Raw genomic sequence first — 21,034 nt, forward strand, 5'->3', positions numbered from 1 at the left:
GGGGGGAGGGGTGGGGAGGGGGGCGCTCAGCTGTTGGTCGTGGTCGCTGTTGTGCTTGGTGCGCTCTGCGCTCGCGGCACGAGCGAAGTACGAGGACTTGTCCAGGCCAAGAGAGAGGGGCGAGGAGAGAGAGGGCGGCCCACTAGACCGCCACTGCTCGCGGTTTGCGATGAGTTTAGCGCCTCTCTCTGTGTCTCTCCCTGTCTTTCCCCGCCCCCGTTTCCTCAGAGTTCAGCAGAGCAAGTCGGTCGCCCTTCCCCTTCCCGCCGAGCGCGCGGTTCCACAAGAAGACATCGAGGCTCACGCTCTGGCAATCCTGTTCGTTCTAGAAGTACAGAGGACTAGAATCGCAACAAAAGGCACGCCTCTCTCGGGTTTTGACTGTTTTGGCATGTGGCCTCACAGAACTATGGAAAGATAACAAGGCCGTTTGACGCATTTGAAGGATGTTGAGCGGTAGCTAATGAGCCGCGTCCCGATGGCCTCTTGGTGACGACTCCGTTCTCCTTCATCAGCCATTAGGCCCATGTCATGTCGCCCATGGAGGGCCAGGGCCAGGGCCTGGTGAGCTGGGTCCCAATCCGCAATGGGGCGCTTCCTGCTCTCCAGTGCCGCACCGTGGAAAACACCGACCCACATCAGGGGTCGACGACGGGGAACCTTCTGGCTGCTTCTGGCCCCGTATCAATGACCAGCTGTTGATGGGAGGACCTCGGCGACTCAAGCCGAGAGGGGCTTGGGGCTTCTAGAAAAATGCCTCCCCTCTCGTCCCGTTTTTCTCCGGGCCGCCTGATGAAAGTTGATCCTCAGATCGATCCTGGAACTGGCTATCTTTGGGGGCTTCCCCATTGTGACGGTATTTAAGATGTGGTGGGGTGGCGTGGGGAGAAACAGAAGTGGGGTACAGGTAACAGCAATGTATTTCACAGATAGAATACATTGAAACATTAGCAACAGGGAAGTTCACCCTTCCAGGTTTAGTTAACTTTCGTAGCTTCGGTGGCATATTCAGGAGCTGGTTGGAATTTGGTTTGAGATGGAATCATATGATCATTCTGTAAAATAAATCATAAGTTACCAAAAAAACATAAACTTTAAAAAAATGTTTAAATTTTTGTACTTACAAGAAATTTGGCTCGATTTTCCAGTATACCATATGCATAATGATTCAACTAAAAATGAAAAAAAAAGTTTTTGTTTAAATTTACTTGAAGATGGTATTGATTGTACCACAATCATATTATGATAATTACCTTGTGCCCTATTGGTAACGCTACACCCTGAAATCGAAACAGCTGATCATCTTCAAGGTAATGAACCTAGAAAAAAGGAAAACATAGACAAATATTTGAATATTCTAGTTTTAATTAACTGAAATCTGATAAATGAAATTCTAGAGCAATTACGTACAGATGCTATAGTACAACGCCCAAGTAGGCCAGTGTGGTTCATCATTGGACCACGACTAATATCTACATGGTCACCAACTCGATAAACCACCACTTCATTATCTAATGAAGACGAAATACAGATTTAAAAGATTATCTATAATTAGGAGGAAACTCAAAGCTGAAGTAAGGCAAGTACTCACGATTCTCAAAAATATTGCCTATATGAACCCGTTTATATGGGTTGTCAGAAAACATATCCTCTGCAATCTCTCTGCTGACAGAAAGATACTCAAAAGGTAACTCCTCTCCTGATAATTTTACCATGTCTGCTGAAAATGACCGCAGCTCCTCTGGTGAAGGATTCCAGGACTCAAGTCCAACAAATGCATCCAGTATGAAGCTGCCACTGTAAACTAAACTCCAACTAGTACATATTTTGTTGAAAACATTGAAAACTGTAAGTCACGGTGTGGTGCTTACCATTAGGTGAAGGAAAACTGTGCAAGATTACAGCAATGTCATCCCTAAACGCTTTTGAAACCACTGCGCCTAGCATAAAGGAGCATGATCGCCAAAATGTGTTGTTGGCTATCCAAGGATTTTTGTCTGTGGTTTTCAGGAACTGTAATCGACAAGAACTTGAAAGAGGCTTGTGCATGTCCCATGGCTGATTTGGATTTGAGTCAGTATTAACGAGTGCAACAAATGCGTTCTTGGTCAAATGCCCCGATATGTCTGCAAGCAAGATAAAACTACATGCTGACTTTGAATAAAATGAAAACATCAATTATAAAATATCAACACTCACGTTTCGCACAATCGTGAGGAGTAGAGATGTCTCGATTCATCAGAAGCAACTCATTGCCATAGTCTGACGTGACTTCCACCTCTATCTTATTGATACGTCCCACAGCTTCATGTTGTCTTTTCTTTTCTGCAGTGAAAATTGCTGAGCGACGAAGGGTATCATTCAAGAGGGGAGTTGATACAGAAAAACCTGTGAGTTTCAAAATAACGTAAGATATGCAAGTGTTTGGGCAACATAATGTTAAAAACTAGTGGTACTCACTGCGCGTAATACTTTCATGATGGCTTTTGGGAAGTACCCACCGACCAACCCTACCAAAACGTTGAAGACTTTGACATAAAGTCATTGCTCTCTCATGAAGAATTAAAACAATATCGTCTAAATTAAGACGTATTCTTGTTGTGTCCTTAGGTTAATGTTCGTAGTACATGTGCATACAGTGCAGACGCCGGAGACCTGTGAATACTGAAAGAAACTGCGAATAACAGTGCATTGGCAGGCATACCAGCACTAAAAAAACAAGGCAGTAGATAAAATATCGCAAAACGGGAGAACTTTGAATGAAAATAATCATTTCGAGCAATCCCAGGAAAGTCTAGCGATTTGATCGTTTCATTCTACGCACGATTGAACGACACAGCATTACTTTACTCTTTTCACCTTTTTTTTTGTGTACGTGAAGTAGAACTCGAGCTGCAAACAGTAAACAAAAAGATTTTTGTTTCAGCGAGGGTTTTTGAACACCAAGGAGCTTTCTGGTCCCACTAGCTTTAAACCTGTATCTTGAAACGTGACTAATTTTTCCACACTCATCCACTCAAGTGAGTTTTGTTTTATTGATCTCAACTCTCTTCTCTTATTGAAGGATGACTTCAGTTCCTAACCCCAACAGTTCTAGCCAGAGCAGACGAAAATTTACAAAGTTATTTGTCTCAAAACTATTTTGCCAACTAATGAATTCACTCTAATGTATTATAGTGCTAAAAAACAAAATAATCAAGTATTTTTATAAAAAATTCTGTCTTCTTGTTTGATTTTAATCAAATGAAGTGCTGTTTAAATGTTGTTCCAGTGGAGTCTCACGGTGCAGACATCAACACTAGCCCAGATTTCCTGGACTCTCTTATGCGCTGCGGTCTTTACCTCGGCGCTTTCTTTCAACTCATTTGTCTGGCTGCGGTTGTAATGGCTCCAGACCGTTCAGGAGATTCATCTGTTCAGGGCAAGGTAAGCCTTAAGGGTATGCAGTATCTCTACTTAAAACCCTTCTTGTTACTGTTGTCTCATTCAATATTCCCACCTTAGGACTTGGATGGGAGTGACGACGAGGTATCGGATCACAGTACACCTCAAGCTACACCTCGTCGCCCTCCTCATGGCCACCATCGTCAAAGAAGACAGGAAAAGAAAAAGCGGCGTTAACAGTTTTTCCAAAACACATGTTGTGCTGGAATGTTTAAGCTACAAGTTTCCAGCATTTTTTGTATAGGTTCTTTTGATTTATTGTGATATTTTTCTTTCAAATACTTCTCTTGTTCATACTATTTATTTGTGTTAATTTATTCCAATAATTATGTGCATTCCCTGTATCGTAAGTTTTCTTTGTTTTTGTTTTGATAATAAAATCTTATGAATAGAACTTCTGCTTGTTGTTGCAAATTAACCAGCAGCCCAGTCGCCACTCATTGTGAGCATGTTCATGGAGACACTGTGTGTCTCTATGGGAAGTATCATTTTAGAGAAGAATAAAAACAGATGAAGCCCAGCAAAATTGAGTGGCTCTGACATTTCTTTGCTGTATGTAAGGCAAAAGCATAAATCTTGGGCAGGGAAGACCTTCTTTAAACTTCAAAAAGACCGCTCCTGCTCGAGCCGCGAGTTTTCATCCCAGCAGCGTCCGTTTCCGTTCCGTTCCGTTCCGTCCTCCAATAATGCCAAGATGGCGGGATTTGCATGATCCTTGTAGCAGACGGTTGTTTTGAACCTCTTTTTGTTTCATTTTTGTAATTTCTCTATGTGGAGGATGACTTATTCGTGTGGCGTTGGTTGCAGTTGAATTATATTCATCATCTGATAGTTATTTTTACAAGTGACAAACAATGTTTAGAAGTCGGAGCTGGTTTGGAGTTGGTTTGTGGAAGCCTAAGAACCCTCATTCATTGGACCATTTAAAGTAAGCCTCTGTGATAATTCTCGTGAACAGAAATACCATTGAACGAGCTCCTTAAGATACACCTATTTCGATTATTTAAGTGTTCATCTGACGGTCGAGTAAACTGGCTGTCATATCTAGTTTTGTAGGTTAGGCATCTGTCACATCAATAAAGAATAGTCATTGATTCAGTGTAGATTTGAGCTGTAATTTTATTCTTCCAAAAAAATTTCATTGGTAATAGGAATTTGGAAATAATTCCTTTGTTTTTTAATAATCTCTGTTTCTATGCTCATGTATCCATGACTAAGGTTCAAGGTCTCATGTGCATCAAATGTCAACAACACTTGCCAACATGATTGTATCAAATTTTCACTCATAGATGAACAATATGTTTACTTCTTAGCATATTTTTACATGTTCTACAGAATTGAAGCAGATTATCCTTTTGTGAAGAGAGAGATGAGTTGTTATCTTTTATGTTTTTAGGTACTTGTATAATGTCCTATCTAAAAATCAGACAGTGTCTGAAAGCAATCGAGGACTTCTAGTGGAAACACTACGATCAATTGCTGAAATTTTAATTTGGGGTGACCAAAATGATAGCAGTGTATTTGAGTAAGTTTGCAATATTTTCATATTGAATATTTTCAGTGTTTCCCTTCCTGTTTCTGTTTGAAATAATTATTTTGACTCTTTTCTGTTCCAGTTTCTTTCTTGAAAAGAATATGTTGTCATTCTTTCTGAAAATAATGAAACAAAAATGTGGTAGCTATGTTTGTGTTCAACTTCTACAGACACTCAACATATTGTTTGAAAATATTCGAAATGAAACATCACTGTGTAAGTAAAACTCCCACTCACATGTACAGGAATTGGGACTTACCGATCTTGTTGGATCACAATCCATGTATTTCTCTCATTTGTTCTAGACTATCTCCTGAGTAATAATCATGTCAATTCAATTATCGTGCACAAGTTCGATTTTTCTGATGAGGAAGTTATGGCATATTACATTTCATTCTTAAAGACACTGTCACTAAAGCTCAATGGCCACACCATTCATTTTTTCTATAATGAGGTAACACATTTTGATACAGAGCATATGATTTTCTCTTTCTCATGTGTGGTATTGCATGTGATTTACGCTCAATTTTATTTTATTTTCTAGCATACCAATGACTTTCCTTTATATACAGAAGCAATAAAGTTTTTCAATCATTCTGAAAGTATGGTACGAATTGCTGTTAGAACACTTACATTAAATGTCTACCGAGTTGAAGATCGGTCAATGTTGAGATTTATTAGGGATCGTACAGCCGCACCATATTTTTCTAATCTGGTCTGGTTCATTGGCAATCATGTTCTGGAACTGGATGCTTGCGTTCGCAATGATGCTGAGTAGGTCTTTGTTTGATTTTCTTGCATGTAAATGCTCTAAAGTGACCTTTACATAACTCCCATGTTTCTTCCCAACAGTCATCAAAGTAAAAATCGTTTGGCCGATCTGGTTGCTGAACATCTTGATCACCTTCACTACTTGAATGATATACTCTGTCTGGGTATTGCTGATCTTAATCAAGTTTTGACAGACCATCTGCTGAACAAACTCTTGGTTCCTCTCTATGTGTTCTCATTGGATAGACAAAAGACGAGATCCTCATCACCTAAGGTAAAGACTATTTTTGTAATAGGGATAATTATTGAATATTTTATTTCTGCATCTTTAATTAATTTTTTTTCTTTTTACAGAATTCTCAGCCTTATGTTAGCAGTGTAGTGTCATTATTTCTTCTGTCCCAAGTCTTCCTTATACTTACACATGCTCCTCTCGTGGACACATTAGCCAAAATTATCCTTCATGCTGATCGACTAATTTTTAGCAACTCTTCGACCCAGGATAAAATTGTCCTTCTTCAACAGGTATACTTTTAAAATGTTGTAAATTTTTAATTTTTTGGACAGTTGAATAAAACTGTTATATCGTCTCCGGCAGGGTAAAGCAAGTGTCATTCAGCCGGGCTTCTTGCCACCCACAGAATCCTTAGAAATTTCATTAGAAATCTCTCTGGATGTTTCCTCAAGATCTATGAGTGCCGATAGTGCTGAGTTAGCTTCACCGTGCACCTCAGAACCTCGTTCAAGACAACGTAGGTTGATGACACGTAATGTTTGTTTGACGTGACAGTAGGGCTCACTAATCTTTCTCCTCTTTGTTCCAAAGCCTCCCTGGACGATGGAACTGGTACCACTGACAAAGGCTCTGAGGAAAAAGTGGACCATGATAAGGACAATACAGAGGCAAATTTAAACATAACTGATGAAGAAAAACATTTACTCAAAGTTCTTGGTGAGCATATGAAAATATTACCTTTACTTGTACCATGGGGTATAATCATCTCATGCTTGTACAGTCAAATTCTTTCAAAAATGATAAACCTGGTAGCCCTGTTGTGATCCTTAATTCTTTTATTTTTCCAGAGTGCCAATCAGGTCCATTGGCCTGTCCCTCATCCACCTGTGGAGATAGTAATGCAGCCCCCAGTGAAGGGCCCTTGCTCTTGAGTCCCGAAGGTCCGGTGCCTCTTGCTCAACCTCTGAGCAACCAGCCCTTTATAGAGTCAGTTTATAATGCCTTAAACTGTCAAGAAAATGACTATGCTGCTCTCTTTGCTCTTTGCCTTCTTTATGCACTTGGTAAAAACAAAGGTGTTAGTGGAGCTTTGTTGCATGGGGTATTGTACCCTTGTCAAAGACCAGATACACCCTGTACACCACTGTTGAATCGATACAACTTGTCGTTGGTGGAAAAAATCGTGGCTATAATCACTTTAAGCTGTCAACCTAGTAAGCACCTGTGTTCTTTTTGTTTAGTTTCAAATGTTACAGCACTTTAAAAATAAATAAATTGGAAACCTATCTCAAATGTTGCAGGTGCGAAAGTGAGATTGGTTACTCTTGAGCTGACAATAAGACTTCTGACTCAAATTGTCATGAATGCAAATGTAAGCTTTCTACAAGATGGTCATCTTGCTGCTATTGAAGGTGCTAAGGAAGAAAGTAGTTCAGTTCTAAGAAATTTCTACAAGGTAATAGCAAGTTTTTCTGTAAGGGAAAACAGTGTATGTAAAAACAATGTTTAATTAATTTCCTAATTCCTACAGAGTGAGGAAATTTTTTTGGACATGTTCGAAGATGAGTACCATCAAATGAAAAAAAAGCCACTGAATGTTGAGTGGCTAACCATGGATTCAAATGTGCTGTTACCACCCACAGGAACACCACTGACTGGCATTGAGTTTGGGAAACGCTTACCATGTGGTGAAGTATGTGTTAAAGCATGGAGTGCATTGTGATGTGATTTTTCCTTCAGACTTTACATCACCCTTATTTTGTTGTAGGTTGAACGCGCCCGTAGAGCTATACGTGTTTTCCTAATGGTGCGAGACTTATCATTGGTGCTTGGAATGGAGTCAGAGCGAGCTTTGCCTTTAACAGACTCTTCAACTTGTGTCCAAGTTGACCATGTGTTAAACTTAAGTAAGACAATATAATTTATTGTTACATAATCAGTGTTCTAAGAAAATTTCTGGACTGCAGCCAATATCTTATTTAGTCAACATTAAACTTGCAATTCTATATTTCAGATAACAGTGATCTCATAGGATGCAATGTGGTCCTGAAGGATGGATCACGAATGCATCGTTTCCTTGTGATAGATGTGATTCAACTTATTTTAGTGGAACCAACCCGTCGTCTTGGATATGGTGTAGCTAAGCTGGTTGGATTTTTACAGGTCAGATTTTTTCCCATCATTTTCTATGATTGCAGCATCCTGTTTGTGTCATTGTATTGATGGTGTTTTTCTCTTAGGATATTGAAGTGACAGGGGACAAGGACGATTCCCGGTGCCTACACATCACCATTCATCAGCCTTTATCATCTGGAATATCCAAAAGAGTACCTTTACTTTCTGCTAAATTTATTTTTGATGACCATATTCGTTGCATGGCAGCAAGGCAGCGTTTAACCAAAGGTCGAGCAAAAGCACGTCAAAAAAAGATGGTTCAAATTGCACGTTTGTTGGATATTCCTGTCCCTCAGTCTACAGCATCAAGCTCTGCTGCATTTAATCTTCATGCAGCTCGTCGACAAGAATCTGCTTTAAGTAAGTTTAATTTCCCAGCAAATGTAAAAAAAAAAAAATTAAATAATATATTGTGATGATTGAATTTTTCTTGTGGAGGAGGAGGCATTAGAATAGCTGGTGGTCGAGAACAACGTCAAGTATACAATGCTCAAAAGTTACCTGGCCATGCTGCAGCTCTGCGTAGAGAGAACACACCATCTCCTAGCAATGCATCAAAATCACCTGGTAAATTTTCTCTGACTTAAGCATAGGGTTTGTGGTGTGCTTGCTTTTAAAGTAATCTTGTAATCTTGCATTTTCAGACCGAACTCGTGTTCGAGATTCAAGTCGGTCGAGAGAAGCATCTCCAAAGCCCATGCGTCCAAGAAGTGAAGAGATCCCTTTAGAAGACATAGCCAAAGTAAGTAAATCTGGGCTCCTGCTTGATGTTAGCCTCTTCTACTTATGTGTCCTTGCGTTACTGAAATGATCTGTGTTACCTGCTCAGGTTAAAGACCAGGGTTCCGTAAGCTTTAAGGATAATTCACCTCTTCTGCCTGTGCCAATGACATCGTCCATCCTAACATCAAACACTTCTACACTATCCCCATCTCATGTGTCACTTCAATCCTCAGCAATGAGCGAGTCTGCTGGTCCTTCAACTCCTTCATCACACTCGCCTGCTAAAGTATCAGAGGAAACATCATTTACCAGCAGAGCTTCTTCCCAGAACAGCAACAGTGGTGGACAAAGACGTCGAGGTCAAGTAGAAACAGTTTAGCTTGTCAGTTACTAAAACTCTCGGGTGACTTCTTTCCTGTAGGAGACTGAAATAATGTATATTTTGTTCAGTATTGAGACGAAAATACCTACACATCACATGTCTGTCAAACTGCTAATTTTGGGCTATTTCGTTTATTTTTATATAAACTGTATTGATTTTAAAATTTGCCTGGCATTCCAGTATTTGACACATGAGGCACTACATCCCAACTTTTTTTTATGTATTGTGTGACATATGTATTATGAAAAGAAACTTATTGTGCTCATATTTAGAATGATGCAATTTTATGAGGCTTGTTATCAAATATGTGATATTGTTCAAGCTTTTATAGGAATCAGATAACTTTTAACTAATGGTTGTGTTTTATTATTAGTCTGTTAAGTTTTGTACGCTGGTACGTACCATCGTGAATTAAAAATATGAAGAGTACTATTAAAAAAATTATTCTAATTCCAATCCAACTTTGTGCTCATGAATGCATTACCTATCATGTCAGAAAGATTGTTACAGATGAGAATACTGTTAGTGGGAGGATTGATGTCAATGTATATTTTATGGCGTAATGTCTGTTTGGGAGACTTGTCTGTCATTCATGCTTTCTAATTCTGGCATATCATAGCTTTGTCCTTTGAACTTTGTTGTGACTGAAAGCAGAGAACTCCTTTCATTTTGAGTTCATGAGCTTAGAAAAAGAACTTACTGCATGGCTCAAAGAGTAAGATACCTACCATCTGGTTCAGATAGTAGGACTGTTTTGGGTTAAAATGTTTGGAAAGTATATTGTTTTCATATATGAAAGCCAAGAATTTATTTTTATAAACACAAAAATGTCACTGTTAGTTCATTGTCAAACTCAACCTCTTGTTTCATTATTGTTATTTTATTCTTTTTGTATGTTTTTTAAGATCAGAAATGTGCAAGAATTCTGTTTGTTTGCTTTGAATTCCAATTAAAGTGATAAACTTCAAACAAGATATGATTTGTTTGTAAATCTTTCCCATTCAAAACTTATTTATTAGTCACTTTTTTTTTGCTTGAAATATAACTTTTTTGTACACATAGCTATTTTTTTCCAAATCCAGTCAATTAATTTTGGTTTCATTACAAACTTATAATGTACGAAGAAATTCTATTATCAGTTCTCTTGACCAACAACTTGGACACTTTTTTTTGGTACATACCAAGACGTTCCTTTCTAACAACTGGATCTGTTTACAGACAAAGAGGATCAGCTTGAACTAAACAAAGTGAGCATAGTCCACCATAGACGTTGAAAAAGTTCTGACAACAATACAACTATAATAAATATATTTATATGTACCGTATACTTTTTAAAGAAAGAAGATGGAATTTAAGATTAACACGCATCACAGATAGGTTGATTGTACAGAGATAAGATAAGATACATAGATCACAGCAGTGCTATGCTGGGAAGCACAGAGGAAGATAGGAAAAGTGACTAAGGTCTACAGTGAAAATTTCTTTGAGATAAATCCTCAAAGCCAAAGGTAGAAGTGGAAAAAAGTTAACATCTCCTTTTCAGATTTTTCAAAGTCCCACAGCATCATTAGCTTGGGTCTATTGTCCTAAAAGGTAAAGTTAGCGAGAACTTCAAATTTAACACAAACTTAATGACTTTTTCTTTACGCTTTTTTTCACATTCCCCAACCTTGAACATTTGTCAGCCCAGCTTTATTCTGAAACCTTAATGTTACCCTTAGAGCAATAGACATTTTTTCCAAATAATTTGATTGTCATTTTCAGCGTTCAACTCATTATTGTGTTTCTTAATTTAATGATGGAATACAAATAACGTAGGCACCCTGTACATCATACAATCCGAGAAAAAGTTCACCCAAAATCTATGTGTGTGCTCAGTTCACTCCTCGAGTCCCGTGCTTACAAGCGTACGTTTCGGCTTCGAGGCGTGTCCTTGCCCAATGACGCGCCTCAAAGTGGGTACTTGAATGAGCACGCGCCTCCAAGTGTGTACTCACTGAGTGCACACTTGGAGGCGCGTGCTTGGCATAGCCATGCCAGGCATAGGGACAAGCCTCCAAGTACGGCACTCATGAGTACACACTTTGAGGCGTATGCTCATTCAAGTACCCACAAGCAAATGGTTGTAATGAGCATGTGACTCAAAGAGTGTACTGAGTACACAAATAGGTTTTGTGAGCTGCTAATATGAATCGAATCACTTCTAAAATTCATAACTGTTTTAACCATATAAACTTGAACATGATAGGAGAACCTCATAATTATATTCAATGTGCTGAAAAGTGAAAGAGTGAAAAACAATGACAGAAAAGGTAAAGAGAAATCATAGTGAATGTCAGTCTATAATCAAGTAAAGAGGTAAGAAATAGGAGCTTTGTGCGTGAAGTGAAGTAATAAAAATGGAGCGAGAGGGAATCAAATTCATTCACAAAATTTGTGGGTATAAGTTTGAAGAATTAACATATACACACATGCTTTGCATACAAAACTTACATCAATTGTAAAATTACCTTGGTAGCTCACAAGAAAGTATACAACGACTAATATGGCTATGGCAAAATAATATCCGGACCTGTTTGGTAACACAGCAATTGCTAGACCTGCTGGGGATAAAAGTTTTGAGCTCCATGATTATAAATAATCTTTGCCACAAGAACATCACTAAGCTCTTAATTAAACATTGCCTTTGCCATATTAAATATTTTTGTGACCCAATCACATAAAAATCTATAAAAATGTATACAAATGATACAAATGACATTATTTTGATTTAAATTTTGTTGGTCAAGATACCTAAAACACAAAGAAAAACAATAAAAGGAAACAAATTTTTGATGAATTACATATAACTTTAAAATTACAATCAATGTACACAATACCTGCTTTTTCTTAGGAAGCTACACCCACCCACTAACGTCTCTGACCGGAATGCAAATTAGCAATGTTCAAATTTTATGTCAGCTCACACATTTAATTAGGAGCGAGCCTTGAGTCCCTGTCAACAAACTGAGTTCCTGCTTTCTCCTCCTATTATATTTACAACATATAAAGTAAGTACCTCACTAAAAATCACAAATGTGGCCTGCCTGGACCAGGCCCGGGCTTTCCCTTTGACTCCCAGAGGGAGGCTACAATGAACATGAACATGAAGACCATGATGAAGGTGCGGATGATGAGATTCTGATGATGGGATGAGATGAAGATGAGACTACTCTTCCCGACTGCTCTTGCACCGTCCTGGCTTTGCTTTGGCGCCGCTTTGACTAGAATATGGGCATCAGCCCCGCACCACTACCCCCTGCACTTCAGCGGCGGGGTTCTAGCTTCTGAGACAGGCTGGTCAGCGTCCTGGTGTTGTCGATGACTCGCAGGGAGGCGATGTACTCCTTGATGTCCTGCTCGCCTTTGGGGGAAAACGGCTCCAGCACTGCAAAGGAATTCAAAGGAAAGACGACTGTAGTGCCGAGTGGCGAGCGCGGTGTGGTCATGCGCGCGGTGGCGTGGAGGGTGGTGCTCACCGAGATGCCTGGACCGGCAGTTCCTGATGCTGCGCATGGTCTGCGCCAGCATGTGCATCTTCTCGAAGTTGACCAGCTTGCCGTCCGAGAACGTTTTGTTGCCCTCGTGGGTGAAGGTCATGTCTGGTAAAAAAAAAAAAGAAACAGGAGACCCAATTTTTATAAAGGTTATTCCTGAGTAAATAGGCCACACTTCCGAGCCCGCCCTATTCCAGTGCGCACTGCACCTGTTACAATTTAAACCCAGAGCTAATGGCTCCTCAGATTTTAAAACAATAACAACAAAAACATGTTGTACTACTTTGTCAGGGACTGCACCTTTGATGAGCAGCGGCATGAAGGGGATGATGGGCGGCGACAGCCGTCCCACGGCGATGCGGTAGGCGCGGTGGTTCCTGGTGGGGTCGATCAGGGCCTCCAGCTCGGTGAACAGCTTGCGCGACTTGGAGGGCAGCTTCTCCCACGTGAGGGACAGCCGTGACACCGCCACGTTGCCGAGGCCCATCACGATGGCGAACAGCGCGTTCAGGTTCTTGTAGTCGCGGCAGCTGCCAGTGGACAAGAAGACGGTCAACTCACGTTCGCCGGGCACTCCCGCATCATCCGCTAACTCGACTTACTACTGAGCCAGCTTGATCATCTTCCTGAGCACGGACACCCGCTTGGACAGCTGGGTCGCCAGGCACACTTCGGTGATGACCCAGTACTGGATCTCATTGAAACGCCGCAGGAACACATCCAAGTTGGCCGTGATCTGGTTGAAGCTCTGCCTGCCGAAGGTCTTGTACAGCAACTCGTACTGAAACGGGGCAGAGAGATGGTGAGCATGTTAGTCCGTCCGTAAACCACACGCCCAGTTTGCTGACCGCAGGGCTCACCTCGTGAACACTCCAGAACAGGTCCCAGTCGAACAGCGTCATGTGGTAGGCCAGTTCCTTCATGCTGAACAGCTCCAGGTCGATCTCGATCGCCTCCGTGGCGCCCTCCTGCTCCGGCAAGGGCGTCTGCAACACGCAGGAAGCCGCGGCAAGCGCACCACAGCGTGAGCGGGTGCGGGTTCGATTCCCGGCCGGGGCCGCCGCCCTCCGGTCATCCCACAGTGGGCCAGAAGAGCGGTGGAGGCGGCCAAAATTCTAGACGCGTTTTGAGCTCCAGAGGGTACAGGATTCGGACCAAGCGTGTGACCCCACCAATAGATAGCTCGTCCCGAGAGCAATCCATTGGTGGGGTCGCACGTTCGTTTTAAGTCCCATTTAGAGACTCTGGAGCTCAAAACGCGTCTACAGTTTTGGCCGCCTGCGCCGGTCTTCTGGCCCACTGATCATCCTTTCGCTCACCAGGGCGTCGATGTGCTCGCGCGGCGCCACGAAGAGGCGCGCGTTGAGGCCGCCGAGGCCGGTGGGCACGGACAGGTCGTTGTCGGGAATCACGATACGCTCCCCGGACGAGCGCACCTCCACGAGCACCAGGTCCTCGGTGGGGCCCAGCTTGAGCTTGTCCGCGGCCGACAGCTTGATGTGCTCGGCGGTGGAAGACACAGGGCAGCGCAGCGTGCAGTACGTGTGGTCGGCGCAGTACACGCGGAAGATGACTGCGGCGAGAAGAATAGAGTGAGATAGAGACAGGGTGAGCCCCCCGCTGCGCAGTGGGCTAGAAGACTGGCGCCGGCGGCCGAAACTCTAGACGCGTTTTGAGATCCTAAGTCGCTAAACAGGACGAACCGAGCGTGTGACCCCACCAATGGATTCCTCGTTCGGAGAGCAATCCATTGGTGGGGTCACTCGTTCGGTTCGAGTCCCTTTTGGCGACTGCATGTGCAGCTCAAAACGCGTCCGGGATTTGGACCGCCTCCACCGGTCTTGTGGCCAATCCACCGTAAGCTGCGTCGCCACCGCAACGCTGCAACTCACTGTCGTCCGTGGGCCGGATGACGGCGCGGCCCCTCGTGTTGGCGGCGTTGGAGAAGGGCGCCACGGGCTGGCCGCACGGCGGCAGCTTCCACTTCTGCCCCGACGCGGCGGCGCGGTCCTCCTGGTAGCGCCGCAGCTGGGACATGACGTGGTGCATGAGCGCCGCCTCCTCCTGCAGGCTGGGGTGCGTCATGGCGTCCTGCTCCACCTCGCTGGCCAGCTCCTGCGGACAAGGCGGACAAGGCTGTTAAACGAGTCTCGGCAAACCAGGCGCCGCACCTCGACGACACGAGGACGACACGCACCTCCAGGAAGGCGAGGGAGTGCGGGTCGTCGAACACGGGGTGGCGGACGGTGTGCACCCAGCAGTTGACGAACTGCACGACGCGCCGCTTGCAGGCCAGCAGGAAGTCCTGCTCCTGCGTGGGGCTGGGCTCGATGCGGTAGTGCCGCGCCAGCTCCGACACGAGCGTCTGCATGGGCATGAACACGATGTGCGTGAGCAGGAAGTCCTCCAGGAAGGGGTCGCCGTACAGCGCCTCCTGGCCGCCGGAGCCGACCAGCCGGGTCTCCAGCAGGTGCTCCAGCATCTTCTGCGACGTGCCGGCCATCACGGTGTACCTGCAACGGGGGAAAACGACAATCAGCCTCGGCTCCACGGCGCGCCGCCAAAGCGACACCTGACTCTGCGCGCGTACTTGAAGTGAGAGTGGGTGTTGGAGATCTTCTCCAGGATGAGCACGTCCTGGCCGTGCTCCTTGAGGCGCACGGTGTTGGCCTCCACGTCGCGCAGGATGCGGTTGAAGTGGTCCTTGTCCACGCGCAGGAAGTGGCAGTTGGGCTCGCGCAGCACGATGGACGCGGCGCGGGGCGCGTCGTTGATGAGGGCCAGCTTGCCGAAGTCGTCGCCCTCGGACAGCGACGTGACCACGCCCTTGCCGTGGATCACCACGTCCACCGAGCCGCGCAGGATGATGTACCAGCTATGGCCCTCGTCGCCCTGCTGGAACACTGCGAGTGCCAGAGTCAGACTCAGTCAGCAAACGTTCCGAGGAGAGTCGCTTTCGTCGCTCTGTCTTTCTCGCACCCATAGGGACACCCAATGAGTGCAAGGGAGACGGAGCGACGAAAAAGACTCTCAGAATGAGTCCACAGCCGCAGCTACTCACGGACTTCCCCCGCCTTGGGGTGGGACTCGAACACGATGACGTGGGCCAGCTCCCGCCGCACCGAGTTGCCGAGGTGGCTGAGCGCCCGGATGCGCATCAGCTCGTCGTACACCATCTCCAGGTCGTCCTCGGTGCGCTCGTGCGGCCTGCGACAAGCAGCACGCCGTCAGCGCCCGGGCCAGTCGCTCTGTCTCGCTCGCACCCTTACGGAGAGCCCCCCCAGTCAACAAAACATAGTCCCGGTCCGGGACGGACCATGTTCGGACATCCCTGAGTGGTCCCTGCATGGCCCCTGGGGATGTCCCTCATGTACCTCCCGGGACGCCGCTCGGACCACCCGGCCCGGGGCCCGACGGGGCCGCCGCAGCAGACGTCCTCCATAGGTCCGGCGGACGTCCCATCGGGACCCCTGAAAGGTTGCGAAGGGCTAGATCCGGCCGACGTCCCCGGGGCGTCCCAAGGACGTCCTTTTGGACATGCCCCGCGTTGCTTGGGCAAAACGCCCATGTACCAGTGGTCCGAGGGCCCTTCCCCCGGGCTAATCCCGGCGGGTATCCTTTGGGACGTCCCAGGGACTTCTATTGGGACATGGCCCCCGGCCATAGGCAACACGCCCGACTGCCAGTGGTCCCAAGCTGGTCCTAGCGGGCTAGTCCCGGAGGATTTCCTTGAGGACGTCCCAGGTACATACTGTTTGGACATGGCCCCTTTGATGAGATGCAACACTTTGAAGGAAAAGTCCAAAGTCAGTCTCATGTGTGAAACGAGACCCAGCATATGGTCCCGGCATGTACGCGCGGGGCCTCCGGGGGCCTCCCCAGGGCGTCCGACGGGGACATCGCTACGGTGGCCCCCGACGTATCATGTAGTCGAGACACAACATCAGTTGCATGTGAGCGGCATGGCACAGTGGATAAGTGCGCTGCTTCCAACCCAAGGTCGGAGGTTCGACTCTCCCCAAAAGGGAACGATTTTCATCGTCCGAAGGGGAAAAGGGGAAGGGTAAGGACGGTCGGGAGTGGCAAATTGAGGTCAAGCTAACACACTTGCGTTCAAAATTTTTTAAACCAAAATTTTTTAAAGCTGAACATGGGACGTCCCTCGGTGGTCCGAGGGACGTCCCCCGGGATAGTCCCCACGGACGTCTCGGCGGACGTCCGCGGAACGTCCACCCGGGGCGTCCGGTTCGGACGTCCCTCGGCCTCCAGGGAACGCGTTTTTTTTTGCCATCCCAGGTCCCCCGGACGTCCGACCGGGAGGTCGGGAGTCCCGGGCCGGGCGTCCCTCGGACGTCCACGGGACTATGTTTTGTTGACTGGGCCATGAGTGCGACAGAGACAGCGACGACTGGCTCGGCTGTGGCTGTGGACTTACGACTTCCTCAGGATGTATCTGAGCGTGGCGTGCGGCGCGCGCTTGTTCATCACGTCGATGGCGTCGTGCAGGTCGTCCTCGGCGGCCTCGAACTCCTCCGCCGTGGGCAGCGCGTCCCCCGGCGGCTTGTCCATGAAGAAGCGGTAGAAGGCCTCCGTGTCGAGGAAGGGCAGCTCGCCCGCCACTGCAACACCGCGAGGACGAGGACGGTTAGGTCGCCTCGAGGAGAGACCGACTCTAGGGTCTAGACTCTAGACTCTAGACTCTAGACTCTAGACTCTAGAGTGCGACTTTGGGGTCGAGTAGAGTGCGACTTTGGGGTCGAGTAGAGTGCGACTCTAGGGTCGAGTAGAGTGCGACTTTAGGGTCGAGTAGAGTGCGACTTTAGGGTCGAGTAGAGTGCGACTTTAGGGTCGAGTAGAGTGCGACTCTAGGGTCGAGTAGAGTGCGACTCCAGGGTCGAGTAGAGTGCGATTTTGGGGGTCGAGTAGAGTGCGACTCTAGGGTCGAGTAGAGTGCGACTCTGGGGTCGAGTAGAGTGCGACTCTAGGGTCGAGTAGAGTGCGACTCTAGGGTCGAGTAGAGTGCGACTCTAGGGTCGAGTAGAGTGCGACTTTGGGGTCGAGTAGAGTGCGACTTTAGGGTCGAAAAGAGTGCGACTTTAGGCCCTGGCAAAAAGGCGCATATTAAATTTAATAAATAATTTTGAAATTTAAATTTAAATTTTTTATTAGAGTTGATTTTAAATTTAAAATTTTGTTAAATGCTAATTAAATCTTGTAAGGGGCCCAAGAATGGAGCTATCTATGAACACGATGAGACTAATTAATAGGTCAGGCTGAAATGAAATTTAATTTTTTTTAATATGTAAATAATAATTTTTAATTTATTTTTAAATTTAAAATTTTATAAGCGCTAATTAGACCTTTTTTAAGCTGTATTTTAAATTTAAAAACACATGTTTTAAATTTAAACCCCTACCGACGTTAATGAAAATGTTGCAAACCAGTAAGAGAATCGTGTTGAGATGTGATATTAGAGTGTGAGACGGCATTTCCATGGCCCCCCAAATTCTCCAACACTTTTGTGTCAGAGGCAAGTCTAAAAACACACACACTTCCTTGAGCGCGATGGAGGAAAATGAATAGCCTGCGCGACTAGTGCATGTGGCGATGGAGTCAACACCGCGAGCTAAGGGACTAAAGTAGACCTCAGCGCCATCTGCGGCGGACAGACTTTTATTAAAATTAATTAAATCTTGCAGGGGGTAAAACCATAAAGTTCCTTAACATATGGGAACACCTACTTACTCGAGAGAGGTTTAACGACGAATATGACTCGACACTTTGTTTTCACCGGGCTTTTCAAAGAAACCTTTAAATCACACTTAACATTAACTACCTAAAGTCTTTATTAAAATGATAATAAAAGCTAATAAAGTTTATTAAACCCTCTTTGTTAACAAGTTTTAATCAACATTTAAAACCTTTTATAAACGGACTTGTTAAAAATTTAAATTTAAAATCAAAAAGCACCCGTGATAAAATTAATTAAAAAACAGCCCCTAATAAAAAATTAATTAAGAATTTATTAAAATTTATTAAATGTTAATAAAAGTTTTTTACGAGGGGGGTCGAGTAGAGTGCGACTTTGGGGTCGAGTAGAGTGCGACTTTGGGGTTGAGTGGAGTCCGACATGAGGTCGAGTGGTGAGCGCCTGGAAACAGCCGGGTAGGCCAGCCCGCCGCACAGCGCTGCGTTGACGCACGGCGGTTGCCTGCCGTCCCATTACCATTACCACTAAGGGCTAGACCACCACACCCGGTGCTCCGCAAGCTAACTCCGGAACGGAGCCCCGTCGCGCTGTCTCTCTCGTACCCAACCCACGCGGGACGCCCCATGAGTGCGAGAGAGACAGAGCGACGAAAGGGCTCTCGGAATGAGTCTGCAGATTAATGGCGACGCCTTGGATTAATGGCGGCGAATTTAAAGCCGCGCCGGAAAGGAGGGAAGGAAGGGAGGGACGAGAGGAAAGCAGAGCCCAGCCTCTTTGCGCGCTTTGCGTCACGGCGAGTGGCTCGGCTTCCAGCGCTCCCAGCGCTCCCAGCGCGGCGTCGCGATGCTTCATCGGATTTTCGGCGCGGGACGTTTAAACTAAATGATGTCGGCGAATCCGCATTCGGCGAGGCCCCGCCCCGGGTCGCTGCAAACTGGAAGAGCAGCAAAGCCCTGACACGTTTTAGGCGTCGCAACGGGATTTTCGTCATGTCCTGGTGGAAAAACGGAGACGCGACAGAGACTTGAACTCGCACTACTGTGTCGTTTTTTTGTTTTTTAGTGTTTGCGGAAAACGCATTAGCGTAAGAGTTTTTGTTCCGCGTGACGCGACGGCCGTGACGGCGTGCTGGCGGCGGCGCGAGGCTGCGGGGCTGCGTCCTCGCCCTCGCCCTCGCCCTCGTCCTCGGGCACCGTCCCCCGCCAGGGACACTGCAGGCCCAGGCCGAGGCCGAGGCCCTGTCGCGCGCCTGCGGGTCTGGCAGCATGGCAGCATGGCAGCATGGCAGCATGGCAGTCGCCCTTGCGCCGAGTCTGCCTGCCGTGAGGCTCAGAAGTGACATTGTCTCGTGTTTGCGAGTGTTTGGCCGAAATGGACATGTTGTGGATCGAGCAGGAGGCCTCCGAGTCACGCTCACTGACCCGGGCCCGGGCAGTCTTCGGCGGTCTTGGTGGTCTTGGTAGCCACTCAGGTAGGCGCGGCGCAAACGGGAGCGGTCCGGTCTGTCTCTCTCGCACCTATAGAGGACGCCCACCCCCCGAGCCCCACGCCCACGAGTGCGAGAGAGAGAGAGAGAGGGCGACGAGAACGACTCTCGGAATGAGTCTGCCGGCGGCCGAGCGCTCGACTCGTCTGCCTCCCCGTGGCCGGGCCGTCCGGGGCCGTCGCCCTTGGTGCCACACTGCCGACGCCCAAGTCTCCCGCCGGAATTCCCAATTAATTAATCTAAAGTTTGGCGGCGGTCGAAGGCGGCAAGCGGCCCATCGCTGCAGACTGCCGCAGAGGCCGAGTGCTGGCGCGGTTCGCCCCCACCGAGTCATTCATTCACTGGGAGGGTCGGCTTGCACTTGTCCAAGTGACGCCTCGAGCGGGCCGCTCCGACGCCTCCGCCAAACAATGACAACAACAACAACAACAACAACAACAACAAACACCACCATTCGCCGGGAGCGCCGAAAAGTTCCATTTATTTTGTTTGGCGTACGAGCTGCGCCTTCTACGGCCTCAATGTTTTTGTGCAAACTTTGAACGAAACGTTGCAGTATCTGCGTCGTACGACTGTGCGCATACGTGATTTTGCACAAAACTGGGGAAAGTCCGTCACCACAAAAACTGTAACGTGTCCCGTGCAAAATTGCGCACACACCATTTTAGTGTGTGCGCAGCGCCATGTCGTCCCGTCACCAATAACGTTGTCGATTCCACGAATGGCTGGCGTCCGCGCGCGTCCGCGTCCATGGCGGTCCATCCCCTCAAAGCCGAGCCGAAGCGCGTTGAAAAATAAAGCAGCGAGGGAGTATGAATAAATCCGACCGCCACGCACGCCCCGCACGCCCCGCTCGTCGTCGGCGCGTCGGCCTGCCGTCTGATTCCAAACACTGCTTCGTCGCTCTGTCTCTCTCGCACCCCTACGGACCGCCCCATGAGTGCGAGAGAGACAGAGCGACGAAAGCAGTGCTCGGAATCAGACGGCAGCGGCGCTCGGTTCGTATTGGGCGAGTTGGCCGCGAAAGGGAAGTTCCAG

The 21,034-nt window shown here is 46.5% G+C and overlaps 4 protein-coding genes across 6 annotated transcripts in view; 2 read left to right on the top strand and 2 right to left on the bottom strand.

Annotated features, from left to right (window-relative positions):
• Positions 1-902: 902 nt before the first annotated feature.
• LOC117645702 (39S ribosomal protein L39, mitochondrial) lies at positions 903-2,673 on the bottom strand. The gene is made up of 8 exons (XM_034386033.1): positions 2,461-2,673; positions 2,200-2,388; positions 1,872-2,126; positions 1,592-1,804; positions 1,411-1,511; positions 1,254-1,319; positions 1,125-1,172; positions 903-1,055 (listed from the first exon to the last, which is right to left on the bottom strand). The coding sequence occupies exons 1-8, from the start codon at positions 2,543-2,545 to the stop codon at positions 978-980; spliced, it is 1,035 nt and encodes a 344-aa protein (XP_034241924.1). The 5' UTR covers positions 2,546-2,673; the 3' UTR covers positions 903-977.
• Positions 2,674-2,814: 141 nt separating this feature from the next.
• Positions 2,815-3,838, top strand: LOC117645703 (protein MANBAL-like). Its single transcript, XM_034386034.1, has 3 exons — positions 2,815-3,020; positions 3,272-3,426; positions 3,505-3,838. Coding segments are annotated over exons 1-3 (273 nt in total). The 5' UTR covers positions 2,815-3,019; the 3' UTR covers positions 3,622-3,838.
• Positions 3,839-4,108: 270 nt separating this feature from the next.
• LOC117645700 (protein CLEC16A homolog) lies at positions 4,109-10,238 on the top strand. 3 transcript variants are annotated; one of them, XM_034386030.1, is made up of 19 exons: positions 4,109-4,171; positions 4,252-4,372; positions 4,841-4,969; positions 5,061-5,194; positions 5,284-5,432; positions 5,523-5,752; positions 5,831-6,023; positions 6,104-6,274; positions 6,348-6,501; positions 6,576-6,701; positions 6,833-7,198; positions 7,286-7,440; positions 7,516-7,677; positions 7,753-7,891; positions 7,999-8,147; positions 8,225-8,519; positions 8,598-8,726; positions 8,804-8,901; positions 8,989-9,261. In XM_034386030.1, exons 2-19 carry the CDS (start codon positions 4,299-4,301, stop codon positions 9,259-9,261), a joined length of 3,126 nt encoding a protein of 1,041 aa, XP_034241921.1. In that variant the 5' UTR covers positions 4,109-4,171; positions 4,252-4,298. The 3 variants fall into 3 exon arrangements, with proteins under 3 accessions (XP_034241921.1, XP_034241923.1, XP_034241922.1); XM_034386032.1 differs by having other exon boundaries at positions 4,109-4,372; positions 9,116-9,256; XM_034386031.1 differs by lacking the exon at positions 4,109-4,171 and having other exon boundaries at positions 4,299-4,372; positions 8,989-10,238.
• A 5-nt stretch (positions 10,239-10,243) lies between these two features.
• Positions 10,244-21,034, bottom strand: part of LOC117645704 (rap guanine nucleotide exchange factor 4) — a 60,916-nt gene continuing 50,125 nt past the window's right edge. Inside the window, exons 8-18 of the mRNA XM_034386035.1 lie at positions 17,236-17,419; positions 15,862-16,007; positions 15,391-15,703; positions 14,998-15,313; positions 14,693-14,915; positions 14,120-14,373; positions 13,661-13,786; positions 13,403-13,581; positions 13,101-13,330; positions 12,783-12,905; positions 10,244-12,691 (exon numbers count right to left, since the gene is read on the bottom strand). Of these exons, the coding sequence (XP_034241926.1) occupies positions 12,570-12,691; positions 12,783-12,905; positions 13,101-13,330; positions 13,403-13,581; positions 13,661-13,786; positions 14,120-14,373; positions 14,693-14,915; positions 14,998-15,313; positions 15,391-15,703; positions 15,862-16,007; positions 17,236-17,419 (2,216 nt within the window). The 3' untranslated portion in view covers positions 10,244-12,569. The remainder of the gene's footprint in view (positions 12,692-12,782; positions 12,906-13,100; positions 13,331-13,402; positions 13,582-13,660; positions 13,787-14,119; positions 14,374-14,692; positions 14,916-14,997; positions 15,314-15,390; positions 15,704-15,861; positions 16,008-17,235; positions 17,420-21,034) is intronic.

Source organism: Thrips palmi, unplaced genomic scaffold (assembly GCF_012932325.1).
Source record: "Thrips palmi isolate BJ-2018 unplaced genomic scaffold, TpBJ-2018v1 HiC_scaffold_19, whole genome shotgun sequence".
In the NCBI taxonomy this organism is placed as follows: domain Eukaryota; kingdom Metazoa; phylum Arthropoda; class Insecta; order Thysanoptera; family Thripidae; genus Thrips; species Thrips palmi.

Bases quoted from the DNA above. Each gene is read 5' to 3' on its own strand.
- LOC117645700 (XM_034386030.1), top strand. From the start codon at position 4,299: ATGTTTAGAAGTCGGAGCTGGTTTGGAGTTGGTTTGTGGAAGCCTAAG. The intron at 6,502-6,575 runs GTAGGTTGATGA...TTTGTTCCAAAG, and splicing joins AGAACCTCGTTCAAGACAAC to CCTCCCTGGACGATGGAACT. The intron at 7,441-7,515 runs GTAATAGCAAGT...TAATTCCTACAG, and splicing joins TTCTAAGAAATTTCTACAAG to AGTGAGGAAATTTTTTTGGA.
- LOC117645702 (XM_034386033.1), bottom strand. From the start codon at position 2,545: ATGACTTTATGTCAAAGTCTTCAACGTTTTGGTAGGGTTGGTCGGTGG. The intron at 2,127-2,199 runs GTGAGTGTTGAT...TCTTGCTTGCAG, and splicing joins TCCTCACGATTGTGCGAAAC to ACATATCGGGGCATTTGACC. The intron at 1,173-1,253 runs GTAATTATCATA...TTTCATTTTTAG, and splicing joins CGTTACCAATAGGGCACAAG to TTGAATCATTATGCATATGG.
- LOC117645703 (XM_034386034.1), top strand. The intron at 3,427-3,504 runs GTAAGCCTTAAG...TTCCCACCTTAG, and splicing joins ATTCATCTGTTCAGGGCAAG to GACTTGGATGGGAGTGACGA.